Raw genomic sequence first — 19,342 nt, 5'->3', positions numbered from 1 at the left:
AAACAATCGCTATAATATTGAGGGCTATTTACATTTAGTCATTTAGCAGACGCTTTTATCCAAGCGATATGATAGGGACAGTAATAAACTTGTCAAAACTGTAGTTTTACTACAAACTCCTTTCAACAAATAAAGTTTTTAAAGGAGTTTGTTGTCTCACCTAAACGTCTTTAGGATTGGTATAGGGGTTAGGAACGTGATTTCCAGGAAACGGTTTCAGTTTTGTTTGGAGCTGGTTAAAGCAACTCCAAACCGATTCATTCGAGTGATTCATTTTAATGAACCGGTTCTAAGACCACTTCGGTCCTTGTTCAGCCCTAATGACTTAATTCAAAGACAAAAAATGCAGAAGCAGGCATTATTACTCATATTACTCTATTGTTGACTCAATGTTGGACACTTTCGAAACACATATGCACAGACTAAGTTGTTTACAGGGTGCCCATTGACTCAAGACTATTAAGACTCGGTTCACTGAAATGAAGCAGTTTAAATAACCAGGAGTCACACTCATCATCATCAATTGTACGCTGTTACGCCTGGAAGTGAAACTCGTTTGGTCGTACCAGCATAGACTGTTGGAAATAGTATTGTATTAGCAGTCGAAACTTAAAACATCGTTTTTCTTAGTCCGTTGAAGTGATGGCACGCGGTAAGTAGTGAAAACTCTGCTGTTTTAAGGTAACGTGCAAATTAAACAAATATGATAGGACAGTGGTTCTCAAACTGTGGTAGCTTACTTGAAGAGACGCCCCAGTGGTATTGACACGACAGAAAACTCTATTAATTTACATCTCGTGTTTTAAATACAATTTCAAATGTTTAATACATGATTGATAAATACGGATACATCTCAGCCTATGTGCAATTTTAAAATAGTTGTATGAGTTATGATTTATTTATAAATGGTCGATGTAAACACAGAGCGGGAGCAGACAGGCGCTTGTGAGTCCCTTTCTCTCTTCCTACGAGCTGCGTGCAAATTAAATTTCTTATGTTATTTCTGCACTTGAACCGCCCCTTACAGAAAAGACACATGAATTTCACATGTTTTTTACATGTTTTTCGCATGTGATCACATGTATACAACATGTGTTTAACATGTGTAAAAAAACACATGTGATCACATGTGAAATGTGTGTTTTTGGAACATTTTGGTGTGAATTCCATGTGAATTCCCACATGTGCAACATGTGGTGACGTGAAGAACATGTGATCACATGTGGAGACATGTCGCATATGTTATCCCATGGGTTTTTACATGTTATCCCATGGGTTTCACGTGGGAATTCACATGGAATTCACACCAAAATGTTCCAAAAACACACATTTCACATGTGATCACATGTGTTTTTTGCACATGTGAATTTCGTGTGTCTTTTCTGTAGGGGGCTGTTTAAAGCTGTTGTTATTGCGGTAAGGTGCTAATTCAACGCACGTCTGCATCTACTCGAAGTTAAATCAATGAAGCGCGTTGCGATTTAGTTTTGACGCGCCGTTTTGACAAAAGCCGCTGCAGTTAAGTGTAATGGCTGGAATACACTACAAGTCTTTTAAAATCTGAACAGATTTTTTAAAAACTAGACATCATACACTTGCAGATTTTTTGAAAGTTTCAGATAGAAACACATTAACTGATCAAATCTGCAGACTGGCACAGACTTTCTGCAACTCCAGTCCAGGAAATCTGGGCAAAATCTGAGCTAAAGTCTTGAAGTGTATTTTAGCCTTTAGTCTCTTTTTGTTATATAGGCTACAGCTGTTCTCTTGATGTTTAAGTATACGTATATTTATTTATCTTCTGTGCTAAATATTCTTTCCACATTGTTTGTCTTTAATATAAGTTTGTAGTCTTTCTGCAAGTCCCCACAAAGTTAATAAATCCCCCATAAGTCTACAGAAAAGTGTTTTGTGTCCACTATTACCGCTGACTAACTTGAAAAACATGACGAAACATGTTCTTTAGTTTCAAAAAAGTGTTTGTATTATTAATTATACATTGGAGGATGAGGTGTAAAGATAAAGGTACACAGCTCTACTATTAATTTGAGTGTTTATTCGTGTGATTTTTCTACTATTAATTTGAGTGTTTATTCGTGTGATTTTTCTATGGCGGTCAGGTGGTTCTTGGAACAACTATTTTATAAAAGGTGGTACTTGATCTGAAAAGTTTGAGTACCACTGTGATTGGATATGTATATTGTCTAATTGTTGCACTTTTTATTAAGGACTGTTTACCATTATTGGACTCACAGCTGGTGCAGGTAAAGTTGCTTTGTTTATTTGCATATGTCTCAAATAAAAACATACATTGTACACACTATATATATATATATATATATATATATGTACACTGTATATATAGTATATTATATAATATATTATTGCTGTTTATGTGCATTAGTGGGTGCAGTTGTGTTGGCCCCAGTGGCGCTTACTGCAGCTGGTTTCACTTCTGCTGGTATAGCTGCTGGTTCACTGGCGGCCAGTATGATGTCTTCTGTGGCCATCTCTAACGGAGGCGCCGTTGCTGCTGGAAGTTTGGTGGCAATCCTCCAGTCTGCAGGTTGTCACTAGCTCTTTACTAGTTTAACTGTATATGTAACAGACAGATCATATGTTTAATTCGATATTATCTATGTTTCACAGTGCAGCTTTTCAGAAAACACTTGGGCATTAGAGTGAAGTTGATTGATCTGTTGCGTAGCTGACTGTTTGCTTTACACTACTTGTACTGGTGACTGCTTTTGTTTTTTGCTAATGTTCTTCTCTTGATGACCAGGTGCAGCAGGGCTGACTGCAGGTGTGACAGCAGCCGTGGCGTCTGTGGGCGGAGCAGCAGGTGCTGTGTTAGGTGGAGCTGCGGATTTGTTCTCTTCCACCAAATCCTCTGGTCCCCAGGATCCATCAGATTCTGATGATGATGGAGATGACATGGAATTGCAGAATGTACTGAAGAATTTGGAATCCAAAGAGCTTATGCCACTTTAAAGCCACTTGATAAATATGGAGCCAAAAATATGAACAATAAAAATGGTCATGAATTCAAGTGTGTGTCTTATGTGTGATTGTGGTTGCCAATGTGTGTGACAATATGTTACAAATATAAAAAGCAAGAAATATTATTAGCTGCTACATGAGTTGGTTACAAGAAGGCCTTCTTTACCTTTTTTTACCTAAATTAAAGAGTCATTTAGCTGACGTCACGCCCTATGTTGCAGTGGCGCCGCCATCTTGGGAGGATCATACTCCACTGTTATTATTGTTTTGATATGTACCGTTACTTGTTTTGTTTGATATATGGAGAAATCGAAAGTGAAAGAACCAGGGGCTTCTCCTGAACGACTCTAATGCTATTGCAGTTTTTAACACAGCAAGACCGACCTACCATAGTTCTATTTCCTAATCAAACAAGAAAAACAAAACACGGCATTGAACGCACTAGCAGCGATCCTCCCAAGTTGGCGCAACATTCAACACGGCGTGACGTAGCTTCACATTAGGCTTGTTCGACTTGATGCGGCGCCGCAAGATTCGACAGGCGGATGACATCAAAGTACCGCGAGAGCCATTCGAAAAACCATAAAATGTTTGGCGCCGTATCAAGTCGAACAAGCCTACTCTCTAGCCTACGCCCTGCATAAATGGAAAGCAACAAGAAAACCTGTTTTTCATGTACACGTCATGGATTCCGACGTACTTGCACAGCTATTTTCGTTAAGCAAAACGGAGCCCGGAATCGATGTGTAGATTATCCCCACGCGAGGCACTAACTTGAACGTCATTAAAATATTTGCTTGCTGTACATGTTCAACTTGACATTGTGGTGAAATGTTTTGACATTATGTAGCATAAGCATAGCTTAAGCTCTTTTAAATAAACATCCTTTAAACGTTTGTCTTTTGGGTATGGCTCTCTTTATTTTGAATTTCAGTTTCGTTTCTTAATAAAGGTCCACCCATAGCTTTTAAAGCTCAGCTCTTAGAAAAGCATCGGTTAAAGAGCATCCTGCTTCTCTCGGATTCACTTTGGACAGATGGATCCTTGTAAGTAGGCCTACTTTCTAACGTAACTGTATAGAATCTTAAATGTGCGTTTTTAGCTATTGACAAACAATGTTCTTCCCCATTCATCTTCTTAGTTACGATGGTCGTGACAGGTGTAGGAGCAGGTAACATTTCTAAAAGCAATTATTTTTTGTCACTTTGAAAGTAAAGAATATGCATTATGCATTTTCCATCTAAATCAGTTAAGTAAATAATTTTTCCAATCCATCCACAGCCGCAGCAGTTGTTGCAGCTCCTGCAGTTCTAGCGGCTGCTGGGTTTACTGCTGGAGGAATTGCTGCCGGTTCGATTGCCTCCTCCATGATGTCAGCTGCAGCTGTGGCTAACGGAGGAGGGGTCGTAGCTGGATCTGTGGTAGCAGTTCTTCAATCCGCAGGTGAGTCAAAAATCAGCTTGGAACACTTTAACATTAAATTACAATCTGGTTAATTTGTGCATACAAGAAGTAAATAACACAGATGCTATACAATTTTCACAGAGCTATCAAACTATTTCAACTCGTGTTTTTTTTTTTCAATTGACTATTAGGTGCAGCAGGAATTTCTGTCGCAGGTCAAGCCGCAGTGGGTGCTGTGGGGGCCGCCTTGGGTGCAGCTGCAAGTATGGCTTGCAACAGCACTGTGTAACTATTTGAATCCAAAAAATATACAGTAAATAAGTACTTTCATAATCTTGCTGACTGTCTTTTGTGTTGTGATTAAACATTCCTTGGTGTGACCTATGAGATCATGTAGCCTATATTGTTTGTTAGTAACCGTTAATCTCTGCAATCTCATTTTTGCAATATTTAAAAAAAATGTTGATGCTCAGTTTACAAATTGATACAGTCATTATTTGTCAATGTTTTTATAATTTCAACTATACTGCACTTCATGTGTATATTACTTTTTATTCAAATTCATGTTGTTGCTTCTTTTTCTTGACATTAACACCGGCCTCCTCAATGATTTACTTAAACTGTCACGGTCCTGCCCTCTTGTTTCTGAGTTTCTAGTCGTGTGGCAGGATCGGGACGGAGTCCTTAGGTTTTGTGAGAAAGCCATGAGTTGTTTGTTTTTACATCTCATGTGCTTTCTCGTGTCTTGTCATTGGCCCCGCCCCTCTCGTTTCATGTATTGCTTCCCTGCCGTGTCTAATGTTTCCCACCTGCCCTGTGTCATTATCCCTGGTTTGTCTTGCCTTTAAAATGCCCTCATGTTTCTTTGTCCTGTGCTCGTGGATTGTGTATGTACGTGTACCTTGTGCGTCCTGTATGTTGCAGATGTCCTGCTCCTTACCTTGTCCGTTGGCATGTGAGTTTTTGTGTTGTATCCTGCCGTGGTTTTGGTTAAGATGTTTGGTCGAGTTCCTTAGTTTGGTTTTTGCTGTTCTTGTTTTCTTGTTTGCCCCCTCGTGGGAAGTCTTTTGTTTCATGATTTGTATCTTCGTTCTGTTCCTGTTTTACACCCCCTCGTGGGTTTTTGTTTTGTTTATTTAATAAAAGTCTTTTGTTTAACCCCTTCATCCCCGCTGCCTGCAATTGGGTTCTTCCCTTTTGAATAGTCGTGACATAAACAAACAAATATAAAAGAGAAGGAATATTTGGTCTAAACACAAATTATAGTCAGACACATTAAATACTGCAAATTATAAACACCGTATATGTAATTTTATTGCAGTCAGTGTCCTCCAGGACCGGGTCCAGACATGGGCAGGGGTGGGCTGAGCCCACCTAAACGTCTGTCTTGCCCACCCAATGAGAATAAAAAATAACACCAAAAATGGCAGTATTTTCCATTGGTTGAAAGCAACGTCACTCTTCACTCACAGAGCGGCTTAAGTTTGTAACAGAGATGCTGGTGGAAGCAAAATAATGTGGAATTTTAGGCACACCTGACGTTTATTATAAACAGCATGTAAAATTAATTGTGCAGTAAAATCAGATTAATTTATTATAACAGGGGTTCTTATTTTGTGAAGGAGAAGCAGACGCGTCACGCGAGCGGAAACATTAACAAACTGCTATTATTTGCTTGCAATATTTAGGCTAGATTTTAACCTATCGACCGTCAGGAATAAATGAAAGATCCAGCTAATGGAGCACTCGCTTCAGAAATAAATCTGTCTCCCATGCATCTCAAACACCCCAATTCATGCTGAAGGTGGTAGCGAAACACTGTGCAAACGAATTTAGTTTAGGCGCACTGCGCGCTCACGGACCTCATATACAACAGCATATGACGTAAAGTTCACTGTGCAGTGTAATCAGATTCATTCATTAAAACGGGAGTTTTTTGCAAAATTAAACAGAAGTCAGTGATCGTTCAGTGATGGGGAATGTTCTTAGCCTGCTTTCTTTATAGGCTTCTATTTATGTCCAGTTTAACCTCTTTATTAATGCGTAAAACATCAATAAAATCAAACGCACACAATTACTATATAAAGGGCAATCATCAACAATAATTATTTTTGTTTTAATCTTGCAGTCTTATGTAATGAATGTCTGTTTTATATATTTATAACATCATAAATCATTTAAATCCTGCATGTATTGAAGTCATATATTGCAATGTTTGTTGAAAGTCACCCAACAGCAATATGAAAGACTGAGAGCATGATAATAAACTAATTTAAAAAGCAGGGTTATTTATTTCATAAAACAACTTTTTTACTTTTTCTATACAAACATTAGTTTTGTGTTGTTTTACACTAAATATTAACTTTTTTTGCGATGTTTCAGTTTTAAAAACGCAGATCATCTTTTCTGTTGTTTTGACCTGTTTTCTCCGGTTCTTTTTCGGCAAATAAATGCAAATAAAAACAACATTTTATATGAAATTTGAGGGAAATGTTGTCAGACGTTCACAGAAATAAACGAATTATTTATATAAACGACAATTTTACCAAAACATATTCTTATGTTATCAGAGAAAATGAAAAACATTTTTTAAAATGGCTTCTTAGTTTTTTTCTGGTTGGGGTATATGCCCACCCAGGATACCTGCTAGCCCACCCTTCTGCACCTGGCAGGAACCGGGCCTGGAGTCCTCTATGAAATAATGTATGTCTCAAATAAGGGAGTGTGTGAAACAGAACAACCAACAACATTAACATACAAAGCATGAGTTTGAAAAAAGGAATTTGCTATATAATTTGCTATGAATTCCTCCATATTCATCTTGGTTGTAGGATCAAACATTTATAGCCTCAAGCAGTTTAGCTGTATCATTATTTTGAAACAATTGTCTTACTTTTTGATAAGCGTTTTCTTCATTGACAACATTATTAAGCTGTATTCCAAAATCAGCTGCTCACTATGCCTTTGAATGTCTTTTCAATGACAAGTCAGTCCTAAGTAATCCTCTGCTAAATATTTGTCTTTTGGTTGGGCTCTTTTTAATATTTAATTGGTTTCAGTTTGGTTCTTGGAAAAGTTTCACCCTCTGAGCTTTTTAGACTCAACTCTGCACGCCAAAGGGTTCATTTCAAGAGTATCCGGATTTTGTTGCGTTTGTAGATTTGTCCTTGTATCCTCAAATAAAACAGTTAACAATCTTAAATGAGCATTTATTAGCCAACAAACTGTTGTTTTCATTTTTTTGTCCACCCAGTTAGGTTGGTTGCTGCAGGTGCAAGATAGGTTAAAGGCTAACTGTCATGGTTGTCATGTCTTTCTTGTTCTTGTGGCAGAACCTCTTGTTATGTGTGGAGAGAAGCATATTATTGTCTGTCACAACATCTCTCCGGTGTCTCATCTCTAAGCCCCACCCTCTCGTTCCCTCGTTAGCTTCCCCTTACTTGATCCCTGTCACCTGCCCGTCACCCTCCCTGTGTAATAATCCTTCGTTAGTGTTCCCTTATTTAGAGCCTCTGTTTCTTCTGTCCCGGGTCGGTTCATTGGTCCTCGTTCCTTGGAGTCCCTGTCGTGTATATCTGCCTTGCCTTGCCTTGCCTTGCCTTGCCTTGCCCCATTGTGAGTTTTGTTTGTTTGTTTGTTTGTTATTTTAGTTCTCGTTTTGCCCCCTTGAAGTTTTTGTTTGTCTTTTTGAGAAGTCTCTTTGTTAGTGTTTGTTCCCCCATCGTGGGTTTTTGTTTTACAATTTAATAAATATTTTGTTAACCCATTAACTGCTGCCTGCATCTGGGTTCTCCCCCACAATTCATGACAATAACAGTTTGCGGCCTTTTGTCATTAATACACATTTTTTTTGCTGCCTTACATTTTAAGTACAAGTCATTTCAACTTTCCATTTTCAATTTTAAAATGTTTTTACATTTAATTCAAGTTTACCTTTGTTTGCTACTGGTCAAAATTGAAAAAAGTTTAAATGTCTTGTAAAGCCAATTTGTTATACTTAAAAATTGAAGGTACATTTTTGTATGGTGTATCAAAGAAAATAATAAATATTGCTCATGTTTGTGTTTAAATGCACTGTAGGCGGTTTGATAGCCTATTGATATCCATTACATTTATCTGATCCAGTAACAACACAAATATGCCATTTTCCTATTGACAGTCGGAGCGGTTGTTGCAGCTCCTTTTGTTTTAGCAGCTGTTGGTTTCACTATGTATGTATGTGTGTATATATGCATAACAGTATATTACGTCAGGTGTCTTTACAGGATCTTCACAGGATGTGTGTGAACGCACGCACAGATTCTGGAAAATCACTGGTAGTGTGAATGAACAAAATCTAACGAATTCCAAATTCCTATCAGATGGGTTTACGGATGCCTCTTTAAAGCTCGGAGTACCCAGAAAAGCGCTATATAAATGTAACAAATTATTTTGCATGTGCTTAAGAGTTTATTTATAGGCTGGTCTTTCTCTCACATGTCCATTAATTTAACATTCCTTTATGTGCTGTTGTTTTATAGTTCAAATCTTGTGGGCATATGACCTATGAGAGACAACTGTACTGAGTTTTCATTTGAAAATGGTGACATAGCTAAATGCTATGAAAATATGCAGAAATGCCTGTTTAATGGATTGGCAAATTCCTTTTTGTGACTCATGATCTGTATGTTTTCTGGTGTTTCTGTCTCACACCTTAGTTATTTTTTTTTTTTTTTTGGCTACATATAATTGACTGAAGCAAGTTGCAACAGGACACTGATGCATTATGATGAATTATATTAATCTATGTGTCTGGCTGTAATATTGCTCAGTTCACAGCCATTTTTTCCTTTTTGTCATATGTGTTTTATCAACAACTGATATCCAGAAAAAAACAAAAGCTCAATGAAAATATAAGACATATCAACATTCAGCGATAGAGCCTAGGTAATGGATGTTTAAAAACAGACCATGTAAGTAACACCCTCAGGCTCAGTTTAAACTTTTAAAAATACTGAGTAATAAAAACTTTCACAATTTCTAAACTCTGTCAGTATTTTTACAATGTGTCGTTGCAGGAATTAAGTTATTGATAATAAACAAATTATGTCCCTATGCATGATCACCAACAGGCAGTCAGTGACATGGTAAAAAAATAATTTTATTTAACAAACAGTAATGCTCAGATCTGATAATACACAACACTAACCACTGTTAACCGCAGTATTGACCTGTGACAGTGATTCCAGCTGCACCCAATGACACATGTCAGAACAGGAGATAAAATGGTTTAATAACTTATTGAAGAGCTGTGTGCTTTACTCATTTCACAACTTATCTAATGCCTACACCTACCCCAACCCTAAACCTAACTTTACAATAATACAAAAATATTAATCAGTAACTGTAGCAATTCTTATATATTATATATCGCACAAACAAAACAGATATCAGAAAAAAATATACGAAAAGTGTATCTCCATTTTTTGTCACGTGTTTTTCCATGTTAACATGTTTTGGCCCCCATGAGAAAATCATAAGTCAAACTATTTTGTTTTTTTTATGTAAAAATGCAGTAATGTGCGTGCGTGCGTGTGTATTCGGTTTCGTTTCATGAGAAGGACCCGCCTACAGAGCTTAAAGCTCTCCCTCACAGAACATCAGAAGCAGATGCCTCGTCATCCCAGACGACGGGTCACCAGACGAAAATGGGTCTCTGTAAGTACATTACTGCATTGCTGATTTTTTGTTATCCTGCACTGACAAGCGGTTATACCTCCTGTATTTCTCGCTCTCTCTCTTTCTAAGTGATGCTGACCCTCGGTGCTGCTGCTGGAGCAGGTAAAAATTGGAAACACAAATTCTGAATTTTTAAAGACGACATAAGAGATGAAAGTGTAAAACTGTGCAATTTTATGCAACAGAATAGCTATTATTATTGTTATTTATTGGCATATATAGATCTATTTATCTAAACCAGCAAGTTTATTGTTGCCTTGTTTTGTAGCCACAACAGTTGTTGCTGCCCCTGTAGTTCTAGCGGCAGTTGGTTTCACTGCTGGAGGAATTGCTGCAGGTTCTATTGCCTCCTCCATGATGTCAGCTGCAGCTGTGGCTAACGGAGGAGGGGTCATAGCTGGATCTGTGGTAGCATTACTCCAATCCGCAGGTGAGTTTATTGTCATGAAGATGGACCCTGGAAGTATTGAATCTTAAAGCCGTTATGTGGACTCAAAAACTTCAGTTATTTCCCATTATCAATAGGCCTATGCGTTAACATGTATATGTAACTTAGCCTGTAATTGAATTATTTTTTATTACTTGTTTTGGTTTAAAGGAGTCATATAACATGATTGTTTTTGGTACAATACAATGTGTTTTTATGCGTTTTAAGGAGGAAAAAACTCATTATTGTAGCTCCTCTATAGCCCCGCCTCTCACTCTGAGACGTTTCGCGTTATTATAACAGTTGTAGAAACAGTTCGCTAATAGAGGGTATGCACGTGTCGTTACTTTCCCACATGAACACGCCGGTGTTGTATCAAAATCCGACTCCCCGTGAAATTACGACTCCCCTGTTTTCCCCAACGAAGGTTATGGTTAAGATTCGGTGTGGGGGCGGGATTTAGAGATAGGGACCAATCACAAAGCAGCAGCCTAAGAGAAAGAACCAATCAGAAGTAGGGGAGTCGTAATCTCACGGTGAGTCGCATTTCGGTACAACACCGGAACGATCGTCAGACGTTCGCCTTGCCAGTCGCCACCCACTCGGAGTCGATTCGCGTCGGACCAGTTATTATAAATAGCATATGCTGCTCCTTCGGAGGCAGCATTTCAAGGTAGGAATGCACCAAGGCACGTCCGAATCCAATGTTTGCTTTACTTCCTGTCTCCTGAGATACCTCCATCGGGTCGGTTTTTGCATAGACATAATGCGCTGCGTCCGAAATCACCTACTTTCATACTATATAGTAGGCGAAAATGAGTATGAGTCATGAATTGGCCCTGCGTTCCATTTAGAAGGGCTCATCCCTATGCCTAGTGGTGGCGAGATGAAGCCTCATGAAGCTTTGAAGCTTTTTAGCCAAGTGGTTCACAAAAGGGTTCATTTCTCGAGGCTTCATTTGCTCACAATACCATCTGGTGGCCAAAAAGGGTAAAACAAGCAGATACATTACAGATGTGCCAGATGTGGTCTGTGATACAGTGTATTTTGCGCCAGTGAATGTGATTGTGGTACTTGGTTTATATAGCTGTCAAAATGTCGCGGCAAGATTCGAACCGCTTACTGAACCACTTAGGCGGAAGCAAGGCTTCAGACGTCATCTATGACGTCATTGGTCTAAAGCGATACAAGCCTCGATACGCGCTTCACTGAAAGCTTCCAGGATTTCTCGACACGCTCCGAAGCCTCGGCACAGAACGTAACATCACTACCTATGCCCTTAGCCCTTCGAATGGTTTACCCTTGGAGTGAGAGCTTTGAAGGGTGTAGGGGATCAAACAACTGTTTCTTGAAGTGCCCTTCTGCGTCATCATCCCGCGCCCATAAGGAGGCGGCGTCACCACGCAAAGAATCATGGTAGCCCGAACTAAGTGACCATCGGTTGTACCCTTCGAAATCCTTCATTCTGAAGGGCCATTTGAAGTGGCCAGTTATGAGCACTTCGGTTTGGAACGACCCTTTAGTATGGCGGCCATGATTATTGTCACTCCGAAGGGCCCTTCGGAGGGCGATATATCCCAGTTGGAACGCAGGGAGTATGTCTGAAACCTCAGTATGCAAAAAACAGTAGGCGAGAAATAACCGGATGGTCTACTACTTCCGCCGAGATTTGTGATTGTGTATCGGATGGACACTTCTCTATCCCATGATGCCACGGGAGCTGAGCAACGGCTAAATTTCAAAAGTAATTCAAATAAATATATAGCAAAGAACTTTAAGGCGGACCGTTTTTAATATACAGTAAGTGCCAATAAATTAATTTCTCGTGACTAAATTATGTTTTTATCAACGCTCACGTTTAGGTTGCATGTTGTTAATACGTCATAGGTCAAAAGAGCATACGGGTCACATGACCGAAATGTATTCATTTTTTGCTGTAACCCCTGGGAGAGTCTCCACACTTAAGGGTCATATTTGCAACTCCTTCAAGCCTTTATTTCTTGAAATTTTGATGATTATGGCTTACAGATAATGAAAACCCAAAATTCAGTGTCTCAGAAAATTAGAATATTACATAATGAAAAAATGATATTTTAAACAGAAATGTCAGGCTTCTGAAAAGTATGTTAATTTCTATTTCTATGTTAATACTCAATACTTGGTTGGGCCTTCTTTTGCATGAATTACTGCATCAATGCGGCGTGGCATGGAGGCAATCAGCCTGTGGCACTGCTCAGGTGTAATGGAAGCCCAGGCTGCTTTGATAGCGGCCTTCAGGACATCTGCATTGTTGGGTCTGGTGTCTCTCATCTTCCTCATGACAATACCCAAGCACAGTACCACCATGGTCATTGAACCAGCTTTTGGTACCTTTGGCAGTGTGGGCAGGAAAGTCCTGCTGGAAAATGAAATCAGCATCTCCTTTCAGCTTGAAATGAGTGACAAAAAATATTGACCTTTTTCACGATGTTCTAATTTTTTGAGATGTACATGTACATGAACAACACTGAAAAAATCCAAGTTTCAGTGAGCGTTCTTGGAACGCTACAGTACAGCTTGTAGACAGCCTCTGGAAATTTAAAATGTAAGGACTAATAAATCGAGTTAAATCAAATTCTTCATTTAAAGATTATATCTGAGTTTTGTTCTTTTTTTTAGGTGCTGCTGGTATCCCTCTCGCCGCTCAGGCTGTTATCGGTGCTGTCGGTAGTGGTGCGGGGGGCGCTGTGGCAGCTGCTATCCTGATTTGATGTGCATTCAGGAGCCGTGTTGGCGTTCTAAATAATCTAGCCTAATCTTAATTTAGATGACCTATTAGATCAGTTAGTAGTTTATTATTTGTAATAGATCAGTTTGACTTACTAGTAATTTAATGCAAAACATTAAAAAAAGATGTTGATTGTAACTGCAATGTTGTAATTTGATCAGTTCAAATTATTAAAATAAAATACTTTCTATCATACAGTATCGTCTCTTGTGGATTTCTGACGAATGTCACTTAACAGTGCACACTGTAATGTAAAGCCATTGTTTTCATCACATTTTAAGCACATTTCCATACACATCACATTCTCCAAATTTATTTACAGAGGCATTTATATTTTAGATTTATTTAGATCTAAATAATGATCTAAAATAAAGAATCTGTGTAAATGTTTTCAATTATAAGGATTATAGATGACACGGATACAAAAGCATTATAATGAATAAAAATTAATTCATTGAAACATGGTGACTACATATTTTTAACAAATTTTGCTCTTACTCACAAGCAATCAGTGTTCAATAAATCATATGAGAACTCCGCAGGCAACTTTTAGGCCTAGTTATAACTATGTCAGTATCAGAAGAGGCCATACATTAGACCTTCTAATAAATCTTCATTTAAAACAATTGTTCACCCAAAATGCCTAAAGTTCACCCATTTAGTCTAAAGTATGTCATTTATTCAGCTTTAAAAGGAGACAAAAGGATGTTGTGTTTTTACCAAATCAACAAAAACAATTGTTTGTTTTCTTCATAAGAAATAAAGTCATACATGTTTGGAATGACATGGCAGTGAGTAAATGATGAAAGAATTTTTAGTTTTGGGTAAACGGAGCCGGTGTCCTGAACAGGTGTGATTTCATCCTACCCGTCAGATTGTCCTACCAGCATGCGCACATCAATATAACGTCATTTTTTTGCGCTATAAAATCTTCCTGACTGTTAATTGTATACTGCTAGGACAATCTGATAGGGTATTTTCGTTTTTAAAACATTCTACATATTTATTTATTACTGGTAGGACAATTTGATAGGGTATTTTGCACTGTAAATTAATCCTACCTGTTTATTTTATGCTGTTTATTTTAAACTGGCAGGACAATCTGACAGGGTATTTTGAACTGTTAAATCATCCTACCACTTTATTTTGTCGATGTGGTTTAGGTAAAAAAAAATTTGCACTGCGGTAGGAAAATCTGACCAGGTAGGAGTCACCGCCACTAGGGGGCCCCCAAGAGCACATGAAGTTACTGCTTTTTGTGGTATATTCAAGACATATTGACAAGACAAATTTGTAAAATTACTGACTAAACACAACATTGCAATATCAAAATAAGTGAGGTGGCCAATCAAATGAAAGGAGGCGGGAGTTACTGGTTACAGGGCCGAGCAGTAACCAATCAAATCAAAGACGGAGGCTCTGTCACGTCTTTAGCTGTTCAGCAAGACTCTTCAGTTTAAAAGTTGAAACAGTGCTGTGCAACACACGACATATTGTAAGTGACTCAAAACATTCAATATTTGACAACTGTTTAGTGTTTAACGATAGAAATGTTGAACATCCGACAGTATTCATTGATGCAAACGACAAAATGCTGATTTCGATTAAATATATATATTTACGTGATTTATGTCGTTTATAATTATCTGTTAATTCAGCGTTTTATTTGTGATAAGGTTAAGAATAATTGTGTGTGCATATTGTAAATTAATTTAATGGTTATCTAAATAAATAAATAAAATATTAAATCATCATCAAGGACTGTGTGGCTTTAAAATGTGTTTATAGGTTGTGGTTAAAATAAAATAAAGATACAATTTTTTTTTAATAAAATCTTTGCAAATAGTTAAATGCATTGCACAATAAATTACACAAGCTTTGTATGGTCTGTGCTCAAAATTTAAAGGGACAGTTCACCTAAAATTGTAAGTAATGAAATTATCAAATGTTTTGACAATCACAACAATACACTTGTAATGCAAGGTTTATGTGTTTTTGTTTTTATGACATTCCTACATCCCAAACACAGCTACAACTAATAGAATTGACATGTGTTAGGTTTAAAGTGTGCATGCAAACAGTCGATTGTATTGGGGCCACAGGGGGACCCCCAAATAAAATTCTGCTTATGGCTAGATAATTGTTTATTCGCTTTTTAAACAAGAGAATGTTAAGTGTTTTTACGTTTTTATGGCATGAAAACAAAGTACACATAGTACGTGTGTATACATATAATGCAATAAAAAAGCAGTAAAAATATGTTGTGAGAGAACTTGACACACTGGAGGTTGTTCAAAAAAGCACTCATACAGCCGAAACTCTAGGTGGCGGTAACAAGGTTTAACCCATTTTATCTAACGCCATGTCTAAGCGAAGGAGAGAAAGAAACACACCACACACGAGAATAAATAGGAAGATTTTACAGTTATTTATTACTTTTAAACGTATGAGCAATGACATTTGTATGTGATATTGATTAAGTGAAAGAATGGACAATTTCAGGGGACCGTTAAAATCGGACTGCGAGGAGCTGCTGGGTCGTTTTCAAGCGACCGAGTCCGTTCGCTTCGAGCGCTTTTCAGCGATCTGGAAGAGCACGAACTTCAGCAGCATCTTTTAGTAAGTTTGCAAAGAGGTTTCAAGTAGCTGAATTGTTGAACCTGAATGACATATAAATCACTGGCACGGACGCGTTAATTACAGTTGTATGTGTGTCTTATATGATGTGAAGGACTCTTGAGGCAACTTGTGTTGTTCTCGAATGTGCTTGCTTATGAATAAAAGTTTAAATTTAAAGCACAAGGGTTTATAGATATCTTTCTCTTTGAAGTGGTAAACCAGACCCTAAGGAGAGAAGACACTTCGCTCGTTTGGCTCTGTCCGTTGTGTCTCCATACTTCCACCCACCCTACACCTTCCAGATCAGAGTGGGCGGTCTTTATCTTCTCTACGGCCTCTTCCATACACAGCTCTGCACTCCCAAAGAAAAGGTGTACATGCCTGTTTTTTACGATGTGCAATTGTTGTAATGTAAAATGTTCGAGCAGTTTTTAACCTGTTTCTATCTGTTGTGTAGATCCGGATTGCTCTGAAGGACTGGAAGGATGTCATGCAATTTCAGCGGGATGCAGAGAACGCTCAACATCATGACGTGGTTTATATCTTTAAAAAGCTGATGTCCGATAAAGCTTTTCTTTTCACAGCCATGCCGACAATGGTAGGTTAATATGCCTGATCTTCATGTACCTAAAGTCCTGTAGCTCAGTGGTTAGAGCATGGCACTAGCAACATCAAGGTTATGGGTTCGAACCCAGGGATTTCATATAGTCAAAAACAAATGTTCAGGCTAGTATAAAGCAATGTAAGTCGCTTTGTATAAAAGCATCTGCCAAATGCGTAAATGTGCCAAAAATGTAAAGTGCACGCAAGCCTCAGTTATGCAATTAAGGCAATGCGATTTGATGTAGCCAATCTAGGCTGGACAAGCTGAAGTTAATAGTCTAAATGACTTGACTGATCCTGCTGCAGTTCACAATAGTGCAAAAAATGCATGCATAGCAAAAACACACCGGACTGTATAGCAGTGGGTTAATAGTTAAACACCTAATATCAACATGAAAAAAATACATTATTTACATTCTTAATGCATTGTCATAAAAATCTTGAGGTTTCCTATCTAAAATTTGCAAAGATGTACTCTTGGTGTTTTATCAACAGCATATGCTTTCAGATCGAAAGGATTGTTAAGATCATAAGACATTACCAACAGTTTAATGTGTTCACAGCTCTTTTTCCGGATGAAGAGGGAAGATGGAAAGGGGAAGAAAATCTGTGAAGAGTTTGTTGATCCGCCAACACGAACCCAGGAACTCGTCACCACAGACATGCTAGAGGTGACCAAAATGCTCCACCAAAATATGATGTTTGCCTACAACGAAGCAGTGATTAGCCTATAGAAACTACATTTAATTTGTGGTTGTATTTTGCAGATAATCTTTCTCTATGAATACAACCTTGAATTGTCCAGAGGTTGTTGGTAAATGAAAAGACTGTGTTGGTTGACATGTATTTTTGTATGTTCATTTATTTTCTTTTTTTTCTACAGGAACTTGCAAACGTGCATGAGCATTATGAGAATCTGAAGAAAGCTGTTTTCACAGATTCCGATCCGAACGTCAACCTTATCGAACAGTGTCTGGTCTCCAAACTAAATAATGCTGTCATCGCTTATTCCAGCTGGCAGGACAATCATACTGTAGTGTGTTTATAACTTTGTTTATAAGTGTATATCTTTGTCCTACATGTCTAATGTGTCTGTATTTAATGTTGCATGTTTTTTTTAGAAAGCTGAGCAGCTGGATGCTGGAGAGGGGCCTTCAAATCAAGATGTAAGACCCTTTCAAAGTTACCTCAGTTTATGCTATTGCAATACTCTTATTTCAACAATGGAGTTTGCTGTTCTTTAACTTTTTTCCTGTCCACAGAGCTCCCGTAGAGCCCAGCTGTTAGCTTCAATCAAATCTAGATCATATGGACATGTTATGGAGGTAAACAAATGTGCACATCATCACAAGTGATTGTTTACATTATTTGTTAAAATAGTTACAGTTGCAGTAAGAAAAACAAATACATCTGGTTTGATTCTAACATGTCCATCATTTTTCTTCTAGGCCTCCAAGGCCCGACGTCACAGACAGCTACAGCTGGTCCTATCAACTGATGGAGATCACACACCTAACACCTCTTCAAAGAAGAAGAGACCCCCGTCTCTTAAAAAGCGCACGCAATTACGCTTCAAGATTCAAGGTGCCTTCCGTCCACTCAAAAAATTAGAAAGATTTTCGTTTTACACAGTCCAAACCAGCTCGTCATAAAATTTGACAGAATGGAAATACAACATTGTCGTCAGATTTGAAAATGTGTGGTTACTCTTCGTTCTTGATGTCATAAGCATAATCAGACATGCACATATTGAATAAACAGACAGGAGTTTTGTATACAAAGTAAAATTTTGAAGTATTTACAATAGACTTGCACATTGTTAATTAAAATAAGATTTAAAAGTAAATAGGTTAAGTGATTGGTGTTTGTGCATCTAAAGGCACTCACAATTGCCCCTTTTCCCCAGGAACCGAGAGAGAGAAACTGACCAACGCGACCCGGCTATGGAATTTGAGTAAAGTGAAAGAAGATAAGGTGACAGGTAAGCAAATGGGCGGGATTAAGTCAAATGAACCGATAAGAGTGCATGATTGATCTGAATCTGCCTTGTTTTATTCCTCAGAGAAAAAGAAGCAATTCAAATGGACCCCAAAACCAGAAAGCGACGTCACGTAGAAGTTCAGTGAAAGACCAAGGCTGGAGGATGAAATGAATGTAAATTTTATTAGGGTTGCCGTTTTAACATTTTAATGAATATTTGGTATCCAAATACCTTTCGTGTGCAAGACAGGCACAGGTTTTTCTTCCGTTTTAGTGATAATGTGGTTTATTGTATGGTGCATGATAAAAAAAAGATTGAAAATTGAATTGAACAGTACCAGCATCCAGGGCATGAGAAAAAAAAGAATTCCAGTGTTAATGTTTTGCCCACCCTGTTATACTTTTGTAAATTCCAGTGTTAATGTTTTGCCCACCCTGTTATACTTCTGTATTCTTTCCATTTTCCTGTTAATACACCTACACACCGAATGAGAGAAAGAGAGTTGTGTGATGTTTTCATGCCTTTTGTCCAGGTCTTTGTAACCTGAAGGTTTTATTGATGCCCTCAATCAACTGCCTGTTGTAATCGATATCTTTATCACCTCCAGTCTCAGAATCTTTCTGTTGCTGATGTAAATCATGGGGTCATATGATAATATAGAGCGCAGCTTTGCCAAATGTAAATTATAGTGGCAAGTTAGGGTCAAACACAGGATGAATAGTTTGCTAGATTAGTGCCTATGATAAAAGGTTTAGCCACTTATTTAATGCATCATTCTTCAGCACGTACTCATGACCAGGTAGTAGAACTTTATATATATATA

The 19,342-nt window shown here is 38.0% G+C and overlaps 3 protein-coding genes across 4 annotated transcripts; all 3 read left to right on the top strand.

The window, feature by feature from the left end:
* Positions 1 to 273: 273 nt before the first annotated feature.
* Positions 274 to 5,570, top strand: LOC130558778 (interferon alpha-inducible protein 27-like protein 2A). The gene is made up of 7 exons (XM_057341380.1): positions 274 to 652; positions 2,229 to 2,264; positions 2,405 to 2,566; positions 2,783 to 4,046; positions 4,142 to 4,171; positions 4,282 to 4,443; positions 4,596 to 5,570. Exons 1-4 carry the CDS (start codon positions 643 to 645, stop codon positions 2,989 to 2,991), a joined length of 417 nt encoding a protein of 138 aa, XP_057197363.1. The 5' UTR covers positions 274 to 642; the 3' UTR covers positions 2,992 to 4,046; positions 4,142 to 4,171; positions 4,282 to 4,443; positions 4,596 to 5,570.
* Positions 5,571 to 10,002: 4,432 nt separating this feature from the next.
* On the top strand, positions 10,003 to 13,513 carry LOC130559174 (interferon alpha-inducible protein 27-like protein 2A). The gene is made up of 4 exons (XM_057342093.1): positions 10,003 to 10,101; positions 10,192 to 10,224; positions 10,391 to 10,552; positions 13,208 to 13,513. The coding sequence occupies exons 1-4, from the start codon at positions 10,092 to 10,094 to the stop codon at positions 13,297 to 13,299; spliced, it is 297 nt and encodes a 98-aa protein (XP_057198076.1). The 5' UTR covers positions 10,003 to 10,091; the 3' UTR covers positions 13,300 to 13,513.
* Positions 13,514 to 15,669: 2,156 nt separating this feature from the next.
* On the top strand, positions 15,670 to 19,057 carry snapc1b (small nuclear RNA activating complex, polypeptide 1b). Of its 2 annotated transcripts, none has more exons than XM_057342232.1 (10): positions 15,670 to 15,935; positions 16,147 to 16,306; positions 16,393 to 16,533; positions 17,102 to 17,209; positions 17,422 to 17,571; positions 17,660 to 17,704; positions 17,801 to 17,863; positions 17,987 to 18,122; positions 18,445 to 18,519; positions 18,601 to 19,057. In XM_057342232.1, the coding sequence occupies exons 1-10, from the start codon at positions 15,805 to 15,807 to the stop codon at positions 18,651 to 18,653; spliced, it is 1,062 nt and encodes a 353-aa protein (XP_057198215.1). In that variant the 5' UTR covers positions 15,670 to 15,804; the 3' UTR covers positions 18,654 to 19,057. The 2 variants fall into 2 exon arrangements, with proteins under 2 accessions (XP_057198215.1, XP_057198213.1); XM_057342230.1 differs by having other exon boundaries at positions 17,422 to 17,574.
* Positions 19,058 to 19,342: the final 285 nt, after the last annotated feature.

Source organism: Triplophysa rosa, linkage group LG9 (genome assembly GCF_024868665.1).
Source record: "Triplophysa rosa linkage group LG9, Trosa_1v2, whole genome shotgun sequence".
NCBI classification, from domain to species: domain Eukaryota; kingdom Metazoa; phylum Chordata; class Actinopteri; order Cypriniformes; family Nemacheilidae; genus Triplophysa; species Triplophysa rosa.
The sequence above is the reverse complement of the archived record's forward strand: the minus strand, read 5'-3'. Positions and strand labels throughout refer to the sequence as shown.

Excerpts from the sequence above, each read along its gene's own strand:
- LOC130559174 (XM_057342093.1), top strand. Across the intron at positions 10,225-10,390 it reads CGGTGCTGCTGCTGGAGCAG|CCACAACAGTTGTTGCTGCC; the intron begins GTAAAAATTGGA and ends CTTGTTTTGTAG. Across the intron at positions 10,553-13,207 it reads AGCATTACTCCAATCCGCAG|GTGCTGCTGGTATCCCTCTC; the intron begins GTGAGTTTATTG and ends TCTTTTTTTTAG.
- snapc1b (XM_057342230.1), top strand. The coding sequence starts at position 15,805 with ATGGACAATTTCAGGGGACCGTTAAAATCGGACTGCGAGGAGCTGCTG. Across the intron at positions 18,123-18,444 it reads ATTACGCTTCAAGATTCAAG|GAACCGAGAGAGAGAAACTG; the intron begins GTGCCTTCCGTC and ends CCTTTTCCCCAG. Across the intron at positions 18,520-18,600 it reads GAAAGAAGATAAGGTGACAG|AGAAAAAGAAGCAATTCAAA; the intron begins GTAAGCAAATGG and ends TTTATTCCTCAG.
- LOC130558778 (XM_057341380.1), top strand. Across the intron at positions 2,265-2,404 it reads TGGACTCACAGCTGGTGCAG|TGGGTGCAGTTGTGTTGGCC; the intron begins GTAAAGTTGCTT and ends TATGTGCATTAG. Across the intron at positions 2,567-2,782 it reads GGCAATCCTCCAGTCTGCAG|GTGCAGCAGGGCTGACTGCA; the intron begins GTTGTCACTAGC and ends CTTGATGACCAG.